The 24,425-nt window shown below is 38.8% G+C and overlaps 1 protein-coding gene across 3 annotated transcripts; it reads left to right on the top strand.

The window, feature by feature from the left end:
• Positions 1-575: 575 nt before the first annotated feature.
• CLPX (caseinolytic mitochondrial matrix peptidase chaperone subunit X) lies at positions 576-24,210 on the top strand. 3 transcript variants are annotated; one of them, XM_013181860.3, is made up of 14 exons: positions 576-606; positions 5,877-6,037; positions 7,428-7,545; positions 12,648-12,802; positions 13,862-14,021; positions 15,508-15,549; positions 16,698-16,874; positions 17,740-17,904; positions 18,250-18,338; positions 18,842-19,006; positions 19,999-20,298; positions 20,741-20,833; positions 21,116-21,222; positions 22,345-24,210. In XM_013181860.3, the coding sequence occupies exons 1-14, from the start codon at positions 591-593 to the stop codon at positions 22,433-22,435; spliced, it is 1,839 nt and encodes a 612-aa protein (XP_013037314.2). In that variant the 5' UTR covers positions 576-590; the 3' UTR covers positions 22,436-24,210. The 3 variants fall into 3 exon arrangements, with proteins under 3 accessions (XP_013037314.2, XP_047932192.1, XP_047932193.1); XM_048076235.2 differs by lacking the exon at positions 576-606 and adding an exon at positions 1,739-1,913; XM_048076236.2 differs by lacking the exons at positions 576-606; positions 15,508-15,549 and adding an exon at positions 1,739-1,913.
• The last annotated feature ends 215 nt before the right edge of the window (positions 24,211-24,425 follow it).

Genomic DNA, 24,425 nt, shown 5'->3' with positions numbered 1-24,425 from the left:
AGGCGTGACAGCCCCTGGTTAAGCTTTCCTCCTGTCTGTGCACCTCTCACTGTGACCTGTCCCTGCCGCCTAGCGGGAGCCACAGCTGCTCTGGGGGCAAAGGGCTGTGTCTGTAAGGGGAGCTCTTATTAAATACGCGTTACTCACTTCCCTTCGTCTGAGCGTGATGTAGTGCCGGTTCTTCTGATACAAAATCTGGTTCTTTTCGTCCATCAAAACCGGTTTTAAAAAAGCTAAATTCCAGGTTGTGCTAAAAAGAAGGGAAGTGGCCCTAAAGGAGTTTCAGGGGATAAACCTCGTCAAAAATGTAGCAGGGTGCCAATAAGAGTCATATGGTAAATTGAATTTAAATAAATAATTTATAAATTACAATAAATTGAGTTTAAAGAAGAGGTTGTTAGTGTTAATAGCACTGCCCCTTTTTCATATACAAAGAAATTTAAACAGCTAAAGCTACGAGCTGAGGAAATTGTCCTTTCAAATCATCCTTCCTAAGTAGCATTTTACTAATCTGCTTTCAGTACTTTCAGGTGTTTTCAAGTTCAGAGGGGCTGGCTGAGATCACCATCCTGTTGCTGTTAGTGGTCCGAATGCACCACGAACCAGGTAACAAACCTTTATTCGCAGCAGCACGCTGGAACCGATACCTGCTGGAGGCAACGCTCCTCTCCATGCTGTCGTGGTTTGTGATTGCAAGGCAAACAGCTTTTATCAGTGCGTTTTAGCATGTCCTTGAGCCTAACCTGCTATTCCTGCCTAGCTCCCTGAAAAAGCTCTGGAAACGAAACACAGCACTGGATTTAATACAGGTTAAAATCAGAATGGCAGCTGCCTGGCGGTAGGTGGTAGTGTTAAACCTGTATTTTACAAGGATTAAAAAACATCCAGACTTCAGCAGAAGTTAAAAATGGCATTCAGCAATCATCCTAGATGCAGTCGTGCGGCGTGGTGTGGATTATCTGCTGTTAGTGCGGCCTTTGGCATTTGCTTCAGGGCAACTCAAGTTAATTGCTGTCAGGTAATGTATTCCTGTCTCCGAGTCATTACTAAAATGAACAGTTGGGATCAATTAGTTCCATTTAATCAGTACGTGGTGAAGAGGAGTTGAAGGCGAGCTGAAAGACCTACACAAGCCTGTCAGTTGTAGGTGTATTCTCCATGAGCTATGCCTAAAGGATATGTTAAGAGATTTACACTTCTGAGACTTACGGGAAGCATTTTTGTCGTACTGCATTTAAAATTTGGAACCAAATAAATAAATGAAAGGTTAATATTACAAAAATTTATCTTGCATTGCATGAAAAAAAAATGATGTCCAGTCCCAACTGGGTGTTGAGCAGGCGTTGGTCAAAATCCCACACAGACTGTGCATGTTTGGGAGTAACATCGTGTAGAAAGGAAAACACGACTGGGGAGAAAATAGGTAAATTATCTCTCTAAAGTTAGAAGTTAGGAATTGCCTGAAATCAATGTGTGAAGGGGAGGCGCCCAGACTACGTATCCCATGGTGCACCGCGCCGGGGGGGGGGCGCTGGGCCCTTCGCACCTCCCTGAGACTACACCTCCCAGAAGTCCCCGCGCGGGCCGCGGCACGGCGCTACGCGCGGCGCCCCGCGCGCTGTCTGCCGGGAGCGGTAGTCCGCGGGGCGGGGGGGGGGGGGTGTGTGTGGAGCGGGCGGCGCGGCTGCCGTCAGCGAGGCGGCGCCGAACGGGCGGGGGGACGGGGGGGGGGTGTTTACGGGGCGGGCGGCAGCGGCGCCGCCAGGCAGGGCCAGGCCTCGGCTGGGGGGAGCGGCAGGGCCGGGCCGGGCCGGGCCGGGCTAGGCCGGGCCGGGCCTCACCTCACCTCAGCATAATGTCCGCCTGCCACTGCTGCGCCGCCGCCGCGCGGCTGCTGGGCTCTGCGCGGAGAGGTAACCCCTTCGTCAGCCTCCCCTTCCTCCTCCTCCTCCTCCTCTCAGCTCGGGCCCTCCTCACTCACCTCCCTGGGGACCAGCACGGCCGCCATCAGAGACCTCTGCCCCTATTTTGGGTGTTTTTTCCTCATTAATCCCTTCCCGGCGGCCTGGGCAGGGGCTGTGTCGTGCTATAGGGAAAGGGGCTCTCGCTGGGGTGTTTCTGTGGGGCGACAGAGCAGGGTTCACTTCAAAAATATGATTTTTGGTGCGCGTCGCGCTGTGGGGCTGCTAAACCCGCTGCCTGGGCTGGCTGGCTGACAGCCTGGCTTTTTTCAGCCCGAACTTGAGGTGTTTCTCACAAAAACTTGCGCTCAGCCGGCAAAAAATGCTTGCAACCAACTTAATAGACGAGTGAGGCCAGGTACAGGGTGGGTGCGGAGGGAGGCTTGCTGCTTTCTTCCTAGTTTTGTCCTTTTCGTCGTGTTTTTGTGTGTCGTGAGCATTGACAAGCTGTACGCTTCTTGTAGCAAAAGGCAGACCACCCCGAAGTTGTGGGGGAAATCTTTACTGCCGCCGCATCTGCAACAAGTTTTTGAATGATCATACCCTCAGGAGTGGCCTGATAAGTCAGAGGAGAGGATTTATTGCTCTCAGGAGGTGAGGTAACTCCTTGCAGGTGACTTTATCTGCATCTCTGACATCACCTGTGCTGGAAGGGTTTGGACAAGTCCTTTCCACTCCAACCCGTCTGGCCTCGCGCAGACCCACCGAAACAGCACGCTTTAAAACAGGCAACGTTCAGAATTTACTTTGGAACTGGTTTTTTGTTTATGTCCTTTCTTTTTCTTAATAAATAATATATTTTGTATTTTTTAGTCAGGCCTAAAATTTAAAATGGACATTTACAAGAACAAATGAGACTAAAACACAGTTATGGGACAATAAGATTTTGCATGAGCTTTCTTTAGGATTTATTTTAAAAGTTATTTTGGTGCATTTTGGTTGCTATAAGAGATCATATCTTGTGATATTGCTGGTGGGTCTGATGGTGGAGTGTTGCCTCACAGAGAGGGGAGACTTCTCTTTGTCAGTCTCCCTCTGACATCTTTGGGCAACAGATTCTCTCAAAATATTTGAGGCTTGGCCCAAAAGTCAGCGTTTCTTTCCTCAGCTGTCAATTAAAGGTTGACATTGTATAAAGGAACCTCGCATTTTATCATGACCTGCTAACCTGAACGCCCTGCATAGAAGCCACTGCCGCTACCAAAATTCATAGGTTTGGTGCGTGTTCTTTAAGCTGTGTTTCAAAAAAAACCAGCCAAGCCCTGACTGCAGCTCGTGTGTTTGAGGAGATACTGCCGTGCCAGCCAGCTGTTCTCCCCGAACACTCCCCGGTACCTATCAGTCGCTGGAAGTTGCCAGGCGTTGGGCTGGAATCGCTTTCGAAAATTTGCCTCTGGGCTCAATTATGCAAGCAAGTCGTTGCGATAACTTTCTTCCTACTTCATTCTTTAGTTGTATAGTGAAGTTCTCCCCCCCCCAAAAAAAAAAATAGACAAGTCACACCTAGGTTGGCTAAACGTGAAAGCCTCGTCCCAGTGCCTAAAGCTGATGTAGCAGGAATATTTTTTCTTCTGGCTTAGCCTATCCGTACCTTCTGGAGTTCGGCAGATGTGGCAGGGTGAGTTTAACGCTGTTCTCTGAAGGCTGACCGACTGAGGCTTTCGTAAGAGGAACAGGAGAGAGCCTAAGAGCAGCACACATGTTGCTGACTAGCCCGGGTCTGCTGCCAGCAGCCTGTCAAATGCTGGAGGTGAAGTCGCACAACTGCAGCCTTCGGATCGATAGTGGCACAGTAGGTAACGTGGCACCTACCGGCCCGGACACTTGTGTAGCTTCGTAGGTCACCTGATAAAGTTTTCAGGGCGTTTTCTGTGTCTCTTAATTAAAATTGGCCGTCTTTGATCCTTGTGCAGTGCTTAGTAGTGAAATGTTTGATGAGTCTTTGTTAGGGCTCTGTTCATTCTCCATAGGCCGAATCTCTCCTTGCAGCAGGAGAGTCGGGATGTTGTTTTTCACTCAGGGAACTATTTCTTTTTTCCCTCTTTAATTTAGAGGTCCTGTCCCAGTTCCCTTTAGACGTGGTAAAACAAATCACTTTAAAGGCACCATATATGAGGACTAAACCCCCAAGACGGGGAAATACTGCAAAACAGCATAACGTTTTGAATGCTCGCCACAGTTTGTTCTGTACTGACAAGTAAATTTAGCACTCCTGATCCTCGGAGCTCCCTGTGCGTATTCAGTCAACAGGACACAACCGCTTGTGAAAATGAACCAGTATTTTAAGATTACTTCTGGCATGTAGCGATCCGTGTGTTTTCATAGGTTCTCCTGTGTTGTAATCTAAGGTGTTTACCCATGTGGTAGTGGCACTCAGCAGAGTTTAGAACTGGAAAATATGCTGATCATTAGACATCCCTGACTAATTTACAGACACAAGTAATAACCGCAAATCATCTTTAAGTTCAGGTATCTTAAGCAGCATGTATCATAATAAATAGCTTCACGTCTCGTTTGACTCTGTATTCCTGGTTATGACCTGACAGAAGTCTGAGGGGGTTTTCACAGTAAATATAGGCTTGTCTGGAGTGCTTTGCTTCTTTATTTCTTTTTTATTTATTGTATTCTAGTCATTCTTTCCTCTTCCAGCGCAAATTAACTGTATCTCTCTTGCAATTTCTATCATTTTAATTCTTTTTAGAAGACTTTTTGGGGTTTTCTGTAGAATTCTGGCACTTCTGATTTAACGGATTAAAAACCAAGTCTGAACAACAAGTTTTTAATTAACATTTTTGCTATGTAGCTCTTCTGTCGGTAGCAACCAAAGAGCTCCTGTCGAATGCATAAAGCAAGTAAGAAATGGGGCAGTTTGAATGAAAGAAAGGTAAAAGACATGGATTCCAGACTCGTCTGTTTACGTTGAGAGATGTTGCAATCACAGGCACGACATCTGTTGATTCACATCATACCTAGCCATGAAATGTAATCTTACACGCCCGTTAGTTTCTCAATTAGGCTTTATTCCTGTTGGCAATAAGCTGTTTCAACAAAGGTAAGGTTATGCTGAATTTGCTTGTGCCTGTCTGTCAAGGGTCAGCGTGTGCCAAATGCAATTCTGCCTTCTAATTTTCCTCGGAACAACTCTTTTTTTTTTTTTGTCAAGCATTGCTTCAGATTCCTGGAAATTAGTTTTCAGTAGAGTTCACAAGTGAAAGCCAAGTCTGGATGCGAGGTCTGTGCCTCTGAGACACTTCTCTGGTAACTCTTGCATGATGAGGGAGCATTTCACTGATCTTTTTTCACTTCAGTGTTGGAATTATTCCATGAGTGCTACATGTTGATAGTGTTTATTGTTCTGAGGAGCAGGTTCACAAGTGGGATATTCCCAGTCCCATGACAGAGTGGAACTGTGCCTGATACTAGAGGACATGAAATTACTTTCAGGTCATTTTTGGATGATCCAGGCAATGTTTAATGAAAGAAACTTAACGGTGGTCACATGGATGTATTTTGGATAACAGAAATTTGGGTGTTCAGAGTTGAGTTCTGCTGCTGAAACTTTTGAGCTCTATTTCATGTCAATCGGTTCTGGGGTCTGCTGACATCAGGGTATTTTTAATTGACATCCAAAATTTGGGTCCTGTTAGATAAATACTACATTTTGAACAGATTACACATAAGCAAAACACTGGTTTGGGGTTTTCTTGGTGATTTCCCTAAAGCCTTGGGTGAAATTATAAAGCAGTATGTTGAAGTTATGTGCATTCGATATACGTAGTCACAACCAGAATGCTTTTTGGCCAGATGCTAACAAGGTAGTTCTGTTATCTGACTGTGGTAGCAGCAAAAATATTCCTACAGTATAACAATTGATGAAATTAATATTTTTGCTTTCATGTTTTCATTTGTTTTTAGGTATTACTTGCGGTCGTACACGCGTCCCTGTTTTAGGAAAGCTTGGGGCTTTTGAAACTTGTTCCCTCAAACGAATTCCTCTTAGAAACTTTTCAGAAACACCAGCGTATTTTGCTTCAAAGGATGGCGCAAGCAAGGATGGCTCTGGAGAAGGAAGCAAGGTAATCACCATGCATTAAGGTTTTTCAATGATTGTGTTTTTTTTTTTTTTAATATTTCTTAAATGTTTTTAGTAGATCTCTCCTTATTTCAAATTAGAGTTTTGAAATTGTGCTAACACTTGGCACTTCCAATCCAAATTGCTGCAGCTGACAGCAAAGAAAAAAATGTGTTGTGAGTTTGTTAGCAAACTATAGAAACGTTCCATAATGCTTTTCCCAGTTTTATTAATTTTTTTTCCTACCATAAAGGGACACTTGAACTTTGTAGAACGTTATAAATTCAGAATGGTTTTTGGGAGCTCAGGAAAGAGTAGTAGTCAGAACTCTTCTCCTTTAAGTCTGCTATCCTCAAGTAGGCTTTTAAAAGTAAGTACAGTTTTAAATGTTTTCGTTGTCTTGCTCAAATACAACTACCAAATCAGTGCTGACAACTTTGTGAGGACACCACCTTTGTTCTTGCTGGTAAATTTTAATCTCTTTCCATCCTAGTCTTTCTCTATAATTATAGTTAATCAACAGCTTCTTCAGATAAATGATTACCTGAGAATAAAATTGCTCTTCAGTCAGCAAATAAGATTTTGAGAGTTGAGGTGATAACTTCTGCCTTGATATGGCATGTCGTCACATTTGAGGCACTTTCCAAAGAGTTTTAGACTTTTGTGCTTGAGAAATAAGTGGGCAAGTAAGGTTAAAAAAAAATGGGGAAGTATTTTGGAAGAGGGAAGAAATCTTTTGTTTCCTGAACTATAATAGCTTTTGTTACTAGTCAAGGTATAAAGGCATAGAACAAATACAGATTCAAAAAATGTTCACAGTAAACCCCACTAAATAGCATAACGTGGAGAAAGGCAAGTAGGACTCTGTCAGGGAACTCTGCCTTAGAAGTCGGAGGAGAATTTTTGCAAACGATGGCTGAGATGCTTGTTTTATAGGTCATATCTGCCCTACAGCCATCTGCCAGCATAGCTACATCTGTCAAGGACATGCGGAGAGTTGTGACATCGGGCACACTTAGAATAAACACAGCTGTGATAATGAAATTACTCTCCATAAGTATGATTTGTTTTCTTCTGTGGGGTTAAAATAAGCTACAGCGGAATGTACTATTAAAACATCCTTGACGCGGTTTAGCTTGTTAGTTCCAGTTCAAATCAGAGTTTTAATGTAGATATAGGGTGCCTCTTCTGTGCGCATCCAGAATTGGTAGAACTGGGAAACGCAGATGTGTAGACGCTTCAGAATGTTTGTGTTGTGGTGTTGTCCTGACAATAGTTATTTTGTCATTCAGGTATTACAATATTCACATTACTGGCTTCCATAAACACACTGCTAAATGCCTGACGTAACAGCTCCACTGTTTGGAGCTAATTGTTTGGAAATCTTTTTTTAGAAGTCTGTCGGTGAAGGGGGTGGTAAAAAGTCAAGCTCTGGAGGTTCTGGGAAAGGAGGGAACCAGCTGCGCTGCCCGAAGTGTGGTGACTTGTGCACACACGTGGAGACCTTTGTCTGTAAGTTCTGATGGATACTTTATTTTATAAATAGCCTCACATGTAATTGTGTTAATGATCTAATATAGTCCTGATAGCTACGTTTTTTAAAAACACATTCTATAATTCTTAGAAGTTCTACATGGACTAAAAAAGTTAATTTTGCCACATTGGTATAAGGAAGTATTGCCTCTGTTGATACGTTTGTGTAATTTCCTATGATACAGTGGAGCAGAACATGGTGGTAGAATTTGGACAGCAACTGTAAATATGCATTTTTACAATGGCTTGTTACATTTTATGCAGGGGAAGAGATGCTCGTGTAAACAGTATTACTTTACTGATATATTTTTCTGTTACATACGTAAATGTTTCTAATGTAATGTTTCCTTTGCCTGCTAAATAGTAAGACTAATCCTGTGTGGACTGTAACCAAAATGCTTATGCAGCAGAGGAATTAGTATATGACAGATGGCTTCCTCTGATGTTTTCCTATGGCAAAATCAGATTCATAACAAGAAACAAAGTCCAAACAGAAAACCCCAAACATATCAGATGCCTGCTGATGTCCAGCAGCAGTAGCAACCTTTTGTTGAAGTACTGCCCAAATTAATGCCAGTTATGCATTTATGCACCTGTAGGTTTTACCATACTTAGGGACATTTCTCTGTATTTCAGTGCTTCTGAGAGCAGCCTAGAACATAGCTGTCAGAAAGCAAATGTCCGCTGTCAGTTGGTGGGGCTCAAGGAGGAAGTAGCAGGTCATAATCAGGCTTGTGCACTGAGAAGCTTAAGACCAGGACAGCATAAGCTTGTTTAATGGTTGTTAGTATCGTCGTTGGAGAAAATGAGCAGGTGTGCTTTTATTCACTGCTACCTGCACGAAACGTACTATTAAAATGATTGGGTGTCATGAATCACAAGACAAATCTATAGTAACAGTATGCTTAAATAGCAGAATCAGTCATCAGTTGCTACTTTATTTGTTTTTTAAAAATAAGTCTTTTTATTTGAAACTCTAGACAAGCATTTCTGAAAAACCTTACACCAACTAATGTACCTAGAACTATAATCCTCTGGGATGTTCTGTGCATTGGTCTCTTCATGGACTACGTGGAGTTGAAAGCAGTGGAAGGGTTTTTAACCTGGTTTACCTTCTTACGAGGTGATTCATGTGCAGACAGAGTCATTCTGAAACTGTCTCACTTCAGCAAGTGGAGAGAACGCATCAGTGGAGGTCATGCTTTTATCTGCAAATACCATTCAAGCATTTCCTTGGAGCAGAACAGTCGCTGGGTACCTATAAGGCTGAGATTTAATTTAGTATATTTACATTAACACTAGGAATCTTTAGGCGTGCCTGAAAACTGTCATATGAAGAAAATTTATTCTTACTAATATCATGGGAGAAAATGTCAGGTAGATGCAGTCTCAGCTTCCAAAGTAGCAATATGTCACTTGAATTGTGGTGTCAGAACAGCACAGGTAATGATGAAGCTGGTCAAATTTATGAGAAGCTTGAAAGTCAAAATATAAAGAAGTCTGCTAGTGAATAATTGAATGTATCTGCTTCTCTCATCCTTGCATGTTATACTCTGAGACTTCAGGATTTTACAGCCTTAAAAAAAATTATGTTCAAAGTAAGTGCAGTGACACTCAATAATGGAGTAGAGTGGACTTTCCCACTCTATTAATTGTTAACTTAAAATCTTTGTTTTCAATTTTATTTTCTTTATTTGCTCTAATTTCTCAGAAATTCCTCTGAGTCATAGTCAAGTTTTCTCTGGATGTGTTTCTTTCTGGCTTAGTCTGTCACTTTGAGTACAATGATTCCCAGCCAAATCAAAGAATATAAAGCAGCAGGAAAACAAAAGGGCTGCATTCTAATTCTCTTAAAAAAATAATAAAAATAATAATAAATAAAAAAAAAAAAATATATATATAAACTAATAACGAAAAAATAAGTTCCTAAATGAATGGGTTGCAAGTTCTATTACACATGTTGTAACTTGATTTTCAGTTAAACCTTTGTTGCTTACTTAGCAAAAAAGATGAATTCATCCAGTTCTGGTTTGAATTACAGAACTGCGGAGCCCCAAATGTCAAAAGCCAAAGGAAGATAAGGAATTAGCATTTGTTTTGATTTTTAAATATTAGATTTTTAGTCATTTTGAGAGGAGTAGGGAAAGAAAATACTGAATAAAAGCCACATTTATTAGTGAATTAGTTTGCAATTAACCATTGAGTGGACAAATCTCGCACAAAGAATTTTTTTGGCTATGGTTTTCCAGTAATTAATTACTGAGGAGGAACCAAACAAGTTAACAGATTTCCCTTTGATGTATTTTTTGCAGCAGTATTGTTTTATTATTATTAATATCTATAATATTATATAATATAATATATAATAATATATAAGATAATATAATATATAAATAATAATATAATGATATAATAATATAATATATTATTATATATTATATAATACAATATATATTATTATTAATATATAATATAATAATATAAAATAATACAATATATAATAATTTATAATATTATATAATATGATTAATATCATAATTAATATTATTATTAATATTTCCTGTATTGTTTTGGTTTGTGGAACTATGCAAGGTGTTCTGTGCTCAGTGAAATAAGACGTGAGCCTCAGATGCAGAGTGAAATCCAATAGCTTTAAAGCTGCTTGACATAAGGAGCCTTAACGAGGCACTGCTTTTGCTGTCTGCAGCTGATGCCTTTAGCTCTCATCCTCAAAAGCAAAACTTCCCTGCTACTGCAGGTACTTGACAGGCTACACGCTTCCCTGCTCTTTTTCCCTGATGTCATTTTACCTCATCAGTTTGGTAGGCCATTGTCACAGCCCTACAAGTCTTTTCAAGATTAATCCTCTTCTTGTTTTGACTTCCTGTGTGTGTTGTAGAAACCCAGCATTTCTCTTTGGCAAGGTCAGCTTGTGGGGACTTTAAAAATCTCTTTACTAACGCAGCCTCTGGCATGCCACAGTAACATTGTCTGAATCAAAACCAGCACTTGACTTGCTTCTTTGACTATGTCATAAATATTTGCAGGTATCTTAATGGTACTGAGGTGATTTGACCTGAAAGCTCTTTTCCGTGTTTTTACATATTTGTTAACAAAAAGTATAAAAACATGCCAGTAATTTAAGAATAGAAAAGTTGCTTGAAATTTTGAGTGCTCACTTTTGGGAGGATAGCAGTACTTGAACTTGGTTTCCTTCGATTTTGGAGAAGAATCTCAAAATTTTTGCCCCTACAGTTGGAGTTCTGTTAAAACTCATTGATACTTCTTTCTAAGGTGCTATGTAAATGGTAGAAACTGGCTGGTTTCTCAGTTATTTTGATAACTGAGTTATCAGATTTGCCAGGGGCACCCCATACATCAAAGTTTCTCTGTAACTATTGACCCTCTTGGTCCTGCTGAAAGTAAGAAAGATCTCTTGTAACCTTTCTGTGTGCTGCTTGCAGTAATTGGTACAAATATACTCTGCGCAATGATTTTTTTTTTTTCAGTGAGTGATGTTTTTAGAATGCATAATAGTATTCTTATAGCCTATTTATTTTCGTTTTTTTTTACCATTCATGCAGATCTATAAAGGCGGCAAGTACTCTCGTGGCTATTGCATCCTAAAAAAGCTGTTAGCATCACCTGGGGAAGGACAACAGCCTTGTGGCACTGTAGCCATTAAGGATACCAGGGGTCTTCTGAGTATTTTCATGTGATGCTCTGACTTACAAATAGCTGTATAAGACAAATGTGTGCAAGCAATTCTCCGTTTCAGTCCTGTCAGGCAGATAATGCTAATTTGTAATGTTGCCAGGAGAACTTTCCATCTGTTTTACAAATTTTCTTCGGAGCAGAGCTAATAAAGCTGTGGTGGTCACCGTATTATGTGCTGCAGTATTAAAATAATCTGTTAGTCTTATTATTCAGCCATAAAGTGTATTTAGTATTAAAAAAGTAAAATGCTGATGCCAGCTATATGGAAGGCAAAACCAAGCTATAAATAAGCAGCTAGGTTATTGCTAGAGGCTGTTAGTAAATCAGCTGGTACAAGACTCTACAAGCCATTTACTAAAAGCTTTTTAAGAGTTCAGAAGTTCTGACATTTAAGTTCTTCATGTGGTGAATTTGCTACATTTCCTTTACTATTAATTTAATAAATTTTCTAATATATTTAGTTTTAATCAGTCTTGTTGCACTCAATTTGTATGTAACAGCATATAGCGATATTGTTAGAAAAGATCTATTTCAGACTATAAACTTATTTTTCTTTATTTTAGATTATTTCAACTTGGATTTTCCCAAAGAAATAAAGTAGTGCAAGTTCTGCTTTGTGGGTTTTGAAACCAGTATTTTCAATGTTTGCTTCTTGAGAAGTGATTCACAAAGTCAGCAATAGGAGCTTTTGGATTTTGAAGGAAATGTGTTCTGTTCTTGGCAGTAAAATAAATGAGCAAAGGATCTTGGAAATTCTCCAAGTCCTGATCACCTGCTGCATGCCGTAGCTGTCTCTTGTTTGTGTGGTGCTGTGTTCCGTGTCCCGGGCTTAGGTGACCAATTTAAGCACGCTCTGGAGCATCATGCAGCCAGGGGGATGCAGAGACCAGGAGCTGCCGTGGCTGCCTTTCCCTGAACCTGCTGCATGCTGCCTTTGAGATTTATATTGTAGATTGCTTTCCCACACTATAGAGTAGCCCGTCCCTAACCACAACGTTTTTGCCTGCTAGTTTGAGCTATTAACACTTCCTGCATAGTTAGAAGCCCTCATTAATTTTGCATCACTCCTAGGTGAAGAGTTTCCTCTTCTGAGTTTAGTGCTCCTGAAAAAATACAAAATAGTTTTGCTTTCCAGTCCCTTGTTTGGTAGCTGCTCTGCGTTGTGACTTCGGGCAAATTGCATTCCTTCTGTCAGATTTCGTAGTCCACTAATTGTTCACCTCAGAAGCTTTAGAAGCAAAAGGAAAGCGTGTGAACGGAGTTGACTGTGCTGTCTTACAGATGCTTGTCCTGTGTACTAAAACTCAGGCAGCTGAGTGAATACTGAGTCATTTCTCTTACCATTTTGTTCACTTTTTCTGCAGCTTCCACTCGTTTTGTGAAGTGTGAGAAGTGTCACCATTTTTTTGTCGTACTGTCAGAGGCAGACACAAAAAAGAGCATCATTAAAGAGCCTGAGTCAGCAGCTGAAGCTGTGAAATTGGCATTCCAGCAGAAGCCACCTCCTCCACCGAAAAAGGTACAGTTCTAAATGCCACCCTGATGTTGCCTTGTTCCTTCCATCACGTTGGAAGACTTTACTTCTTAATCTGCATCGTGTGCAACTGTCTGCTGTGACAGAGCAACAAACAATAAAGGCGATTAGTTCAAGATTAAACCTTTTAGAGCTTTGTGATGCAGCAGAGCGCTGATAAAGGAATAAGTAGATCCCATAAAAGTAGTTGGGCTTGTTTTCCTCTGGCTTTGTCTTGTGACTGAGGTGCAATACCTTAATTTTGGCCTTGTGACCCTGAGGCAGCCTCAGTCCTTGCCAACCAAGGTATCTTTAATTTCCTGCTCTGACCTTTTTTTCTACACCCTGATATTGGCAGCTTCTTTCCGTAGTTGCAAAACCTTTTGTGTGGCCTCTTTCTGGGTGAGAATTGTGGCTAGATGGTGTGTGGCTGCAACCTGTCTACTGCTGCCTCCACATTAAGTCACTTGGTTTCCATCTTCCAGAAGGAGGGGAGAGAGCTTACTGTGTTCTGCGGTTCCTAGTGGACTGCAGTGGTTTCTAAAGCTGCATGTGGCTCCTGGATAGGCCTCTTGTAAGAACTTAAATATACTTGAAATTTCTGTTTCTTTTACAGATTTGGGTGAAAAGGACAATGGGTTCAAATATTAGTAGCAGAGAACTTGCAGACACAATTTAGTTATCTAAGTCCCACCTTTTTCAGTAAACTTCTCAACAGGAATCTATTTTGTGTTTTAAATGTTGGGTTTCTATTTCTCTGTTCTATAACGTTCTCCAGGTTAGGTTACAGACTGAAAAAAACTAAAGTCAGAACTATTTAGTCCAGCTTTGGGGGTTAGAGCTTTTGTTTATGTCCTGTTTTATCCCCAAATCACAGGGTTCAGCTTTGCTTAGTTATCAAGGTTTCAGAATGTGTGTCAGAATCTTCGCACACCTTCACAAAATAAAGCAACACTCAAGTTTAATTTTTGAATGTCCTGTAAAGTCTTAGCTTTGTCACAATTTACTACTTTTTCTTGCCACAAGCTTGTTTAGAAATGTTACTAATACTGAGTTATCTTTCAGATTTATAACTACCTCGACAAATATGTTGTTGGTCAGTGTTTTGCCAAGAAGGTGCTTTCGGTAGCTGTGTATAATCATTACAAGAGGATCTACAATAATATTCCAGCTAACCTGAGACAGCAGGCTGAAGTTGAAAAGCAGACTTCTTTAACACCAAGAGGTTTGTCTGGTGTTTGGTATTCTTCTGGTCAAATAAAATTCACCCTTCCGGTTCCCTAATTTATATTTTTCGTTCTCTAATAGTAGTAGTTGGTCTGCCGTCCATATAGATTTAATTTTAGTTCAGAAATATTTCTCAGAGGAAATATTGAAGCTCTCTAAAATGTTGTTTGATAGACTTGAATATTATTAGGTAAAACCCAACATTTTCAGAAACCACTGTATATACAAATTCACTCCATTCAGAGAGTATAGGTCAAAAGTGGACCAGTCTGTTTTCACTGCCTAAACAAAGTAAAGTGGGATAAGCACGTACTGCATCAGTAAGTTAAGAAAATCTCACCTAAGAAACATATGAACACTTTTACCTCGACACTAGATATTCTGTAACTGAAATGATTAAAAAAATTCTATTAAATTTGAACTTCCCTGTGTGTGTACTTCTGTGATTTATTTAAATAGTAATCCAGAAGGTTTATGATACCATGGGTATTGTCTACCTATTACATAGAGTAAACAGTAAAATATATGTTTTTTACTGGCATGTGTTAGGAGGTGTTTTCCTTTAAGTTTATAATGTAAGCCTCCTAATTTTTTCTTTCTAATCCCCTTTACTACTTACTACTTAATGGCTTAATCTGCAAGCAACAATGCAGATCACGAAGACAGTATTTTGCACAGTGAATCTGATGAATAGCTACCTTTCTAAACTTGCCTGTTGTTGGCAGCATCCGTTGGTCACCACAGTATTGTTCGATATCTAGCAGGTGTAGTTTGAGCTGCTCTTGGCAGTACGTTTGCCACTGAGTAAGTGTGTAGCTATGTTGATCTAATTTATTTTTAGAAGTAGGATTAAGTTACTGTCTCCGATTCAAAGTGTACCTTGATTTTTTTTTCTTAAGGTGTTTTGTTCTGTATTCCAATTAATAGTATGCTAAGCAAACACATCTTGTTCTTTTTTTAAATTTACTTAAAGAAACATTTAACTGGGGGGTTGAAACTGTTCTCGTAGTGGTAGGAGAGCAGTCTTGTACCTGGCATAGGAAAGTTCCTGATCCTCCACAGAAGATAAAATGACCACCCAAAGAGACTGGCAGTGAATGTTTATAACTGAATGTATCTCCAAGTATTATCAATCTTATTTAGTAACACTCAGCTATAAATGCGTGAGTTTAAGGAAGTCTTTTCAACATTAAGCTGTGTTATAGCATTTTTTCCTCCAATAAATGTTTTCAAAACAAAAATCTAATTAGAGTTAATAGTCTGTAAATGTTTTAAGTAGTAGATAGCTGGCTGTCATTTTACAAGCATGCAAGTCGACTTTGGGGCAGCAATTAACAGCAATAAAAACTAATTCATGTGGGGATTTTGTGTTAGAAATACCTTCATACACAGGGATGAAATGTATTCAGAAGAGGGCAAGAGGTGGAGAATTTATAAGCTTTTATAAACTTACTTTTTATTACTGTTTTCATCCTCTCTCTTAGAATTAGAAATCAGAAGACGGGAGGATGAGTACAGATTTACAAGTAAGTGAACTCTCTCCTCATGTCCTCCTCTGCAATATGTACTCTTTTGGTGTTAATGTAGAGTAGCGTTTAGTGACCATTAGTCAGAAATGCTGAGTAAAAAATCTGTTTGCTTTTCTTCTGTAATTAAATTTAACTGGCAGCATCGAGCATATTTTGACTGAGGTGACTAGGATCTGACTCTTTATCTCATTCTAGGCAGAAAGCAGGTAGAATGTAAAGTTACCTTTTATAAAGTTGGTTAAATAATCACCTGTCCATTAGAATCATCCTCAACAGAACAAGTGAAAGTTAAGATTTTTTTAAACTTATTGGTTTAAAAATGGTTATATCTATGGTTATATCAATGCCATACAAAATACGATGAGAGGTAGATAATAAGGGAAGTTCTGTAATTGTTTTCTGCAGGGTATTTACACTTCTAAAGGGTACCCTCACCTTGAACCTCAGTACCATTTCTTTGTCCAAGTGATGTCAATCACTTATTTTTGGTCCACCAAAACTCTTGCTAGTTATTGAACTTTGTCCTTAGTCTAGCGTAGATCAGTTTGTAATCCCAGTTACACCTCTTCAGATCACTTTTCTTAATCTTCAAAATTCTACTCTTCAAGCCAACTACAACTGTAGTGCTGTGGAGAAAGAATATTCAGCTCAAATTCCTTATCCACATATGAACACAAAACCTCTAACAACTGAACTAAGGCAAATTTTAAAGTCTTGAGAGTAGGCCTCTGCATTGCTTTTGTAAATGTTACAGTAAGTCAGTTCTTGTACTTTCTCAACACAGAGGTTAGTGGTTTGGGTTTATTTCTTTCTATGTGTTTAAAAAAAAAACTGCAATGAAAATGAGTCAATTCGTGTAAGGACTGAACATTTCTCTAGCAGTTTTTTTTAAATAATCCACTGTATCATGAGAAATTCTCTCCATATATGTAGATACAAACGTGTGCAAAAATATGATTGGAACTCATGTTTTTGTAATAATTGCAGCAAATTTCTGTTGCAGTCCTAGCTCTAAGTTTCTGTACAAATAGGTGGAATTATAGGTTCACAGAAAAAAAAATAAATCTGGAAAAGCTTTTATTATGCATTTAAGGTAATGACAAACCTTGTCGGTGCTTCAACACTACTGTTATTGTTCTTTTCAGAGCTGCTGCAGATTGCTGGGATTAGTCCACATGGTAATGCTTTAGGAGCATCAATGCAGCAACAAATGAACCAGCAAATACCTCAGGAAAAACGGGGAGGAGAAGTACTAGATTCGCCCAATGATGACATAAAACTTGAAAAAAGTAATATTTTGCTGCTTGGACCAACTGGATCAGGTATACAGCTGCATCATTTTATATGTCTAATTTTTCTTAGAATTGAGGGATTTTTTTTTTTTTTCCACCTATTCTGTGATTATTTCAATTTGATCTTTGTAAAGCTAAACTGTAAATTCCAAACCGGGATTTTATGCTTTCATGTCACTGTATCAAGCTGAGCTAAATGGCCTTAAAAAGGAAGGAAGTCTGGTCATATTGTTTGTGGATATATTTTTTTTGTGCCTTTAAATACTGACTGATGAAAAGATGTAAGTTTTCTCTAAGCTGAAATGAAATGCATCTAAAGTTTGTCTGCTTTTTAGATGGCAAGTTGAGATGCTGTGGTTAGAAAGTGATGTTTCACACCTGGGACAGATCACTTACAGGTGGTTAAAAGAAATGATACCTGTGTGTTCATAGAAAACAGGAGTGTTTGTGGTGTTGTGATGGCATTTTGCAGACTATTTGGGAGAATATTCACTAAATGATATTGGAATTCTGTTTCTCCCCAACTTCAAAGCAGGAGCAATGGGTCATTGCACTGCACCCTTAGTGCAAATGACTACGTATTGACTTAATCTTTAATACATGCAAGTAAATGGATTTTCTTTTGCGTATTGTATGACATTTAATTTGTGGTACAGTAAGCATTTCAAGCGGCCTCAAATACAGTATTAGTCTTATTCACGAATACAGCTTGCTAACATAAGCACTGTTTGTGAAAACCGGCTGCATTGGAAATTTTTCTTATATCATTGTATGAACATGCCGATATCATTTTAAATGTTTAATGACAGTAATAATGATCCTATGGTAAATACTTAGGTTTGTGTGCTCTGAAGAAATATATGGCATTTATAACATACAGTTTTTGTTTTACCAGGTAAAACCTTGCTGGCTCAGACTCTAGCTAAATGTCTAGATGTACCTTTTGCTATCTGTGACTGTACTACCTTGACTCAAGCTGGCTATGTTGGCGAAGACATTGAATCTGTCATTGCAAAACTGCTGCAAGATGCCAACTACAACGTAGAAAAAGCTCAGCAAGGTAAACCTGTACAACAAGTTTCCTGAAGTTCATGAATAGGTTGTTAACCTTAGGTGTTCTAAACCTGGAGATAACCAGTATTTCTGTAACTTACATTTTTTGTGTCACATCCCTGAATTTTACCACTTTGAAATCAGAAATAATAAACCTGAAAAGAACTCTAAATATATCTTGCAGTTCTTGCTCTTGTCCGTAGCTTTGTTTATATATTCAGGTCATACATTTTTGCAGTCTGAAATAGGAAGGTAGAACAGATTGCCATCTTAAACTGTGTTCTTCCCTGTGTGTAAACTTTTGCCTCTTAAAAAGCAGAACCTTCCTTAAATCCGTTTTCTGTAACTGCAGGAATTGTTTTTCTGGATGAAGTAGATAAGATTGGCAGCGTTCCTGGTATTCATCAGTTACGGGATGTTGGAGGAGAAGGTGTTCAACAAGTAAGTATTTCCGTGGAGTGGCTGTGCTTAGTTCATCAAGTCTGCTACGTCTGATAGCATGAGACTGTAGAGTTATAGTTCTTCAGTTTCTTAATTATTAACCTTTGAAACTCTCACCTTTCCTGTTTACTTTCTTCATTCCAAAAAAAGCCAAAAGCAACTCAGGACTGTATTGTGGAAAAGTTTAGTTTAAAAACATCTTTGCAGTATCAGGTAGCAAGTTGCATAACAGAGGCAAGAACAGATAACAGTTTACGTTTTTGACAAAACCCTCAAAGCAGTTCATTACTCTGTGCAACTCATCATTTGGATAGGAGTTGCATTAAAAGATTTTGGTCTATCCTGAAAACTGATTTCTTTAGACATTTACAATTAGTATAAAGGCATAAGGAATTAAAAATTGAAAGAAAACCTGTAAAGATATATACAGTATCGTATATGTTCTTGTATGGTACTGCACTTATTTTATTCAAAACATTATGTATTTCTTCTCTCCTCCTTAGGGCCTGTTAAAATTACTAGAAGGCACAATAGTAAACGTTCCAGAAAAGAATTCCCGTAAGCTACGTGGAGAAACGGTGCAGGTGGACACAACAAACATCCTCTTCGTAGCTTCTGGTGCTTTCAATGGTCTTGACAGAATTATCAGCAGGAGGAAAAACGAAAAAGTGAGTATATCGGGCTGCGTTTGAACTGAAATAGTAATCCTGATTACTGTTCACACAGTACTGACTCCTGAAGGTCTTGCTGTACTTGTAAATCCACTAAGATTGGGTGTAGAGCAGTGGTTTTCTTTCTGTTATCTGAGGACCTGAGGTCAAGGACCCTAAAAAAGGTAGCAAAGAGCAAGCCTGTTAGTAGGCTTAAGTAGCTAGCAGTGGTCTCTGCTTCCACAGAGAAATTTTTAGCATATGCAGATAGAAGCAGGTTCAAAACTGTTGGTAGTACACTTACTGGCCGTCCTTAAGTGGTCGTTTCTTAAACTTTTGTAATGCTCTATGTTTCTTAAAAACTGAATAAGAGACACTTAGTTCTAGCAGTGATAAGAGGATTTATTTCAGGTGGAGTGTGCCAAGTATGGAACTGAGAAAACCTTTGTGTATCAGTAGAAAAAAGCTTTTACTTTTTTAATAGATGCTTGGATATCTTGAGTAAATGGTGTTAAAAGTTATCACCTTATGAAAATACCTAGTCATGCATTTTTTATTGTTTTGTATACTAATACTTGGGACCAGTCCTATATGCTTCAGCTTTCTGACAAAGTGTGTACCCTGCTTCTAACTAGAACAGTGACAAAAATCCAAATTACTGTTTATAATGATACAGGTATCATGTAGGCGTTCTTGCATGCATTTGTGTAGCTTCTGTAGAGCGCTTCTTAGTGTCACTATTACTTGAAAACTTCTTAAAACATGTTACTAACCTTTTTTCTTTTAAGAATAAACTTTTATTCAGTCTAACATTTCATTCCCCCCAGTAAGGTATTAACATATAAGAAATGGATTTTGTGCAAGGGAGATAATTTTACTAAAAGTAATTTCTTAAGCTTAAATTAATATGTAATGACGTAATCAGTCACTCCATTTTTTTTTATACACCTGCATCATGATTTAGTTACATAAAGAAAACTTCATGTAAGCACAACATGTTTGTTTTGCAGTATCTAGGATTTGGGACGCCATCTAATATTGGAAAAGGCAGAAGGGCTGCAGCAGCGGCTGATCTTGCTAATATAAGTGGAGAGTCCAATACACACGAAGACATAGAAGAAAAGGATCGCTTGCTGCGTCATGTGGAAGCCAGAGATCTCATTGAATTTGGCATGATTCCTGAGTTTGTGGGACGTTTGCCTGTTGTGGTTCCTCTGCACAGCCTGGATGAGAAAACCCTTGTACGGATTCTTACTGAGCCGCGAAATGCTGTGGTCCCCCAATACCAGGCGTTATTCAGCATGGATAAGGTTTGCACTTTTGACAGCTTTTCAGTATTCTTGTTTATAAAATACAATATTAAAAGGCTGCATCACTGTAAAGATATGCTGTGTTTTGTGGCTGAAGAAAATGATCTTACTGTACGTAGCAGCTTTGCAGGAAAAGGAGCAATACTGACTCAGATGTATAAAGACTGAAATTGTTCCTACACCTTGCTAGGTGACAGGGCAGGGAAACAGCCAACCAATCAAACGAGATTTAACCTGACAATAAGCTCTAAAAACTTGCACATTGATTGCCATTGTTCTATGAGGAGTTTACATACACAATATCGAGTAAGAACCTGAAGCCCTTTTGTTTTTTGATAGGACTTTGTGAAATGAACGAAATTTTGTTAATTACTTAATTTTTAACATGCTATTGAATTATAAGTGAAATAATTAACTAAACTTACTATTTTTCTATATGTAGTGTGAATTAAATGTAACTGAAGATGCATTGAAGGCTATAGCCAGACTGGCCCTGGACAGAAAAACTGGTGCAAGAGGTCTGCGATCTATAATGGTAGGTAAATCAAGTTTCATCTTGAGTAAATGGTTTCATCTTGAGTAAATGAAGCTACCCCTATTCATGTATGTGGTCCTAATCATAACAATTTAGAGACGAAGCCTTACTTGGTTTGGGGTCTCATATAGATACAATAAATCTCTTCCTAGAAATGCGTGTATTAAGATTTCTTCCTTCAAGAAAAACCTCTGGCCCTAAGAATCACTTGCTAACCATATTTTTTTTTGAACATGAAGAAGATGGCATACGGAAATATTTTTTTCTTCTGTTTTCTTGTAGGAAAAGCTGTTGCTGGAGCCCATGTTTGAAGTGCCCAATTCTGACATCGTATGCGTGGAAGTTGACAAAGATGTTGTAGAAGGCAAAAAAGAGCCAGGATACATTAGGTAAATCCATAATGGAAGTATCAGAACAGACGAGTAATACAGTTAGGGATCCTGATCCATAGGAACAAGTTTATAAACACACAACCATGCACACAACCTAAATAGGATCTGATATCTGTATACTGTACACAGCTGACTTAGTGCCTATTCTGTCCTAGAGACTTTGGGTTTGTATTTCTTTAGTTTTTAAATAGAAATCAAAAAATAAACATACATGAAGTTACTTTAAACCTTGTGCGTGTGTGTATATACCTGTAGAAATAAAGTAAATGATCAGCATCAAAAGGTAACAGTAAAAATCTGAAGTTTTAAATGTGGCAGTGCTGAAGTTTCTCAAGCAGAATCTTTCCTTCTTCTAGCTTCTACCACGCTGAGGTATATTTTTATGCAAGCTCCAGGCTGCAGCAGTTTTCTCCTCCATTACTCTTACAGCAGTGGAGAGCCAAAAAGAAGCATCTATTGATTTGCTGAGCACTAGCTAAAATAATCAATGTGGTAATGATTGTATTATGGTAGATGTGGTAGAGCACTGAAAGCACTGGGCAAGTCTACATTTAAAGGAAAAAAAAATAATTTTAGTGAACAGGCAGTGGAGTAGAGAGGGAATGGGTCAGGCTTTAAAAAAAAAAAAAAAAGAGGAATGATGTTTAGAAACTTCAGCTTGGTTTCTACCTCTGCTGGGAACTTTTGAGTGACTTTGTCCACTGAGATGCATGCTCTGCATTTATCTGTGTCTCTGATGAAGCTTGGTTCAGCGCACCTCATTTCTCAAAGGGAATGGTGGAAGCTTAAGGTGTTAGTATTACAGTGATGGTTGCTTTCTGTTATTTTGCAGAGCGCCAGCACTCGTGTTTGCTGAAAAATTAAAATTTACATATTAAATCAGATAATTTAACTGAATTTAACTTTTTGATTTTTTCAGTAATGAGACTGCATATTAGTAGTTTAAGTCTGCATAGCACCATTTTCAGCTCAGAAGGTCATTAAGCAGGTGGCGTGCTTGTCAGAACATTTTTCATCATGGCACTTTACAGGTGGCATATTTACTACAAGCTATGGAAACTGTCTCCATTTTTTCCCCCTCAGTTTATAAAGTATCTGATCAGTTCGTTTTAATTATAGGGCTCCCACTAAAGATTCATCTGAAGAGGAATATGACTCTGGAGTTGAGGAAGAAGGCTGGCCTCGACAAGCAGATGCTGCAAACCATTAAATACTGTCAGAACGCTCTCCTGCATAAAGCGCACTTGGTTATTTCCTTAGGATTTGCCTCTGGCTTCACAATCTGATACTAACAGCATTGGATCTATCTCGGATATGATACGTGATGAGGAACTTTATTAGATAAATCAGATCGTGTATTTTACTGTGACATCACATTGATTTATTTGATGGACATTGTGTGGACTTGAATGGCATAATGTTCAAATATAAATTGTATATTACATTTGTTCGATTAAAATGTATAGCAAATATAGCAACACCTGAATTGCTTTTTCTAAAAACTAAACAGCAATGCAGGTACTACCAATAGTTAGATTTTACAATAATGTTACTCTACAAATGGGAAAACAAGTTTAATAATTAGTAGAGGGTGAATAAACTATTAGCTCCTCATGTGACTCGCACGGGGTTGTGTTCAGGTCAGTGTTAGATTTCTGCTGGTGTTTGAAACCCAGCAGGTGTTGGAGTGACTTGTTACATGTGGTGTGGGAGGAAGCCCTTGCAACAGGATTTTGAAAAACTAGGGGACACTTTATGGACACTGCTGGGAGATTTTGCTAAATGTAACACTAGCTTGTTACGTTAATTTGGATGCAATATCAAATACATCCTATTGCTCACCTCTCCATTAGGAGTAAGTTTTAGTCACCTGGAGTACCGTGAAAGAAGGTGAAGACGACAATTTGCTTATTTTTTCCAGAAGGGTAAATAAGATTTCCAGGAATTGGTAAGCCATCTGAGTTTGGAAGAGAACTTGGCATAAAGTTTTAAATATTAATGTTCTAATATAGTACATTTTGTTTAACATATTGGAACTATCATGCATCAATTTTTTGGTGCCAGGTATTTGCCCAACCTATCTTATAATGTTGAGATGAAAGAAGTAAATGTATAATATTTTTGATGTAATCAGTAGTGATTGTTCACATGACAGTGGTTTTAAGTTATATGCTCAAATGCTAGTATTGCATCTTGTGGTTTTGTCTTTGATTTTTAGTCTCACAGCAAGCAATCCTCCCTCTTCTGTTTCACATCAAAATATATTCAATCCTTTAGGAAAGTCTTTGTAAAAAAAACACTAAAGGACCTGTATGTTTTTTATTTGTTCCAGGAATTAAAATTGTTGCTTACAACTTGTTTTTGTCCTTCAGTGATACGCAGATTTAGATTTTACTGGGCCCTTTTTAATTTTAATTCACGCTATTTAAATAAAACTTGCATCATTCTTTTCCATCTAGTAGATATTTTAGGTAAGGAAAGGTACTGCAGCTGTGTTGGCCCTATTTTTCGTTAATTTTTGTCATGTAAATTTTAGGTGATGGTCCTGTAATACTTGCGTTCCTACACTGAAAGCAGTTTTAGCCAGATGCGACAGATACTTGTTAGGATTTCACGTCTTTTTTTTCTGGTTAAATGACCCGTTAATGGTTCAGAAAAAGCTGCTTTTAGAATTGAGGAAGTTTCTAGGAGAAGCTTAGTCACCTCAAATCGAGATCTGTGGTGATCTGCCTGTAACTTTATCCTCATTTTCCTTTTTGTAGAGTGAAGACCATAACCGACCGCTTTTAACTCCAAATTCTTTAATCCTTTTTTAAGCGGAGCTGGGGGAGGGGAAAACATTTTAGGCAAAACTGTTGAACAACTTAGTTTTGGAAGTTGTTTCGCCTTATGTAACCGAGAACTGTTTTTAAGGAAACAAATGCTGTGTAACTACAGTTTGTACTTCACTGCTGGCGTTTGAATAAAACCAAGTGGAATACTCGAGAGAGGTTTGTCCTCCGTGAGCGACGCTGGGCTGGACAGGAGCGGTGGTTCACCACGTGTGGCTGGGGGCTGTCGCTGGATAGTTTCTAAAGCTTCCTGTTGAACTTGAAGGTTTGTTTTGTTCCGGATTTTAGCTTTTTGGTTTTGAACTGGTGCTGACGAACGATAAAAGGTGGTGCTGGTGGGGCTCTAACGCTTTAACGCGTCGTAAAAAC

This window comes from Anser cygnoides, chromosome 11 (genome assembly GCF_040182565.1).
Source record: "Anser cygnoides isolate HZ-2024a breed goose chromosome 11, Taihu_goose_T2T_genome, whole genome shotgun sequence".
NCBI lineage: Eukaryota > Metazoa > Chordata > Aves > Anseriformes > Anatidae > Anser > Anser cygnoides.
The sequence above is the reverse complement of the archived record's forward strand: the minus strand, read 5'-3'. Positions and strand labels throughout refer to the sequence as shown.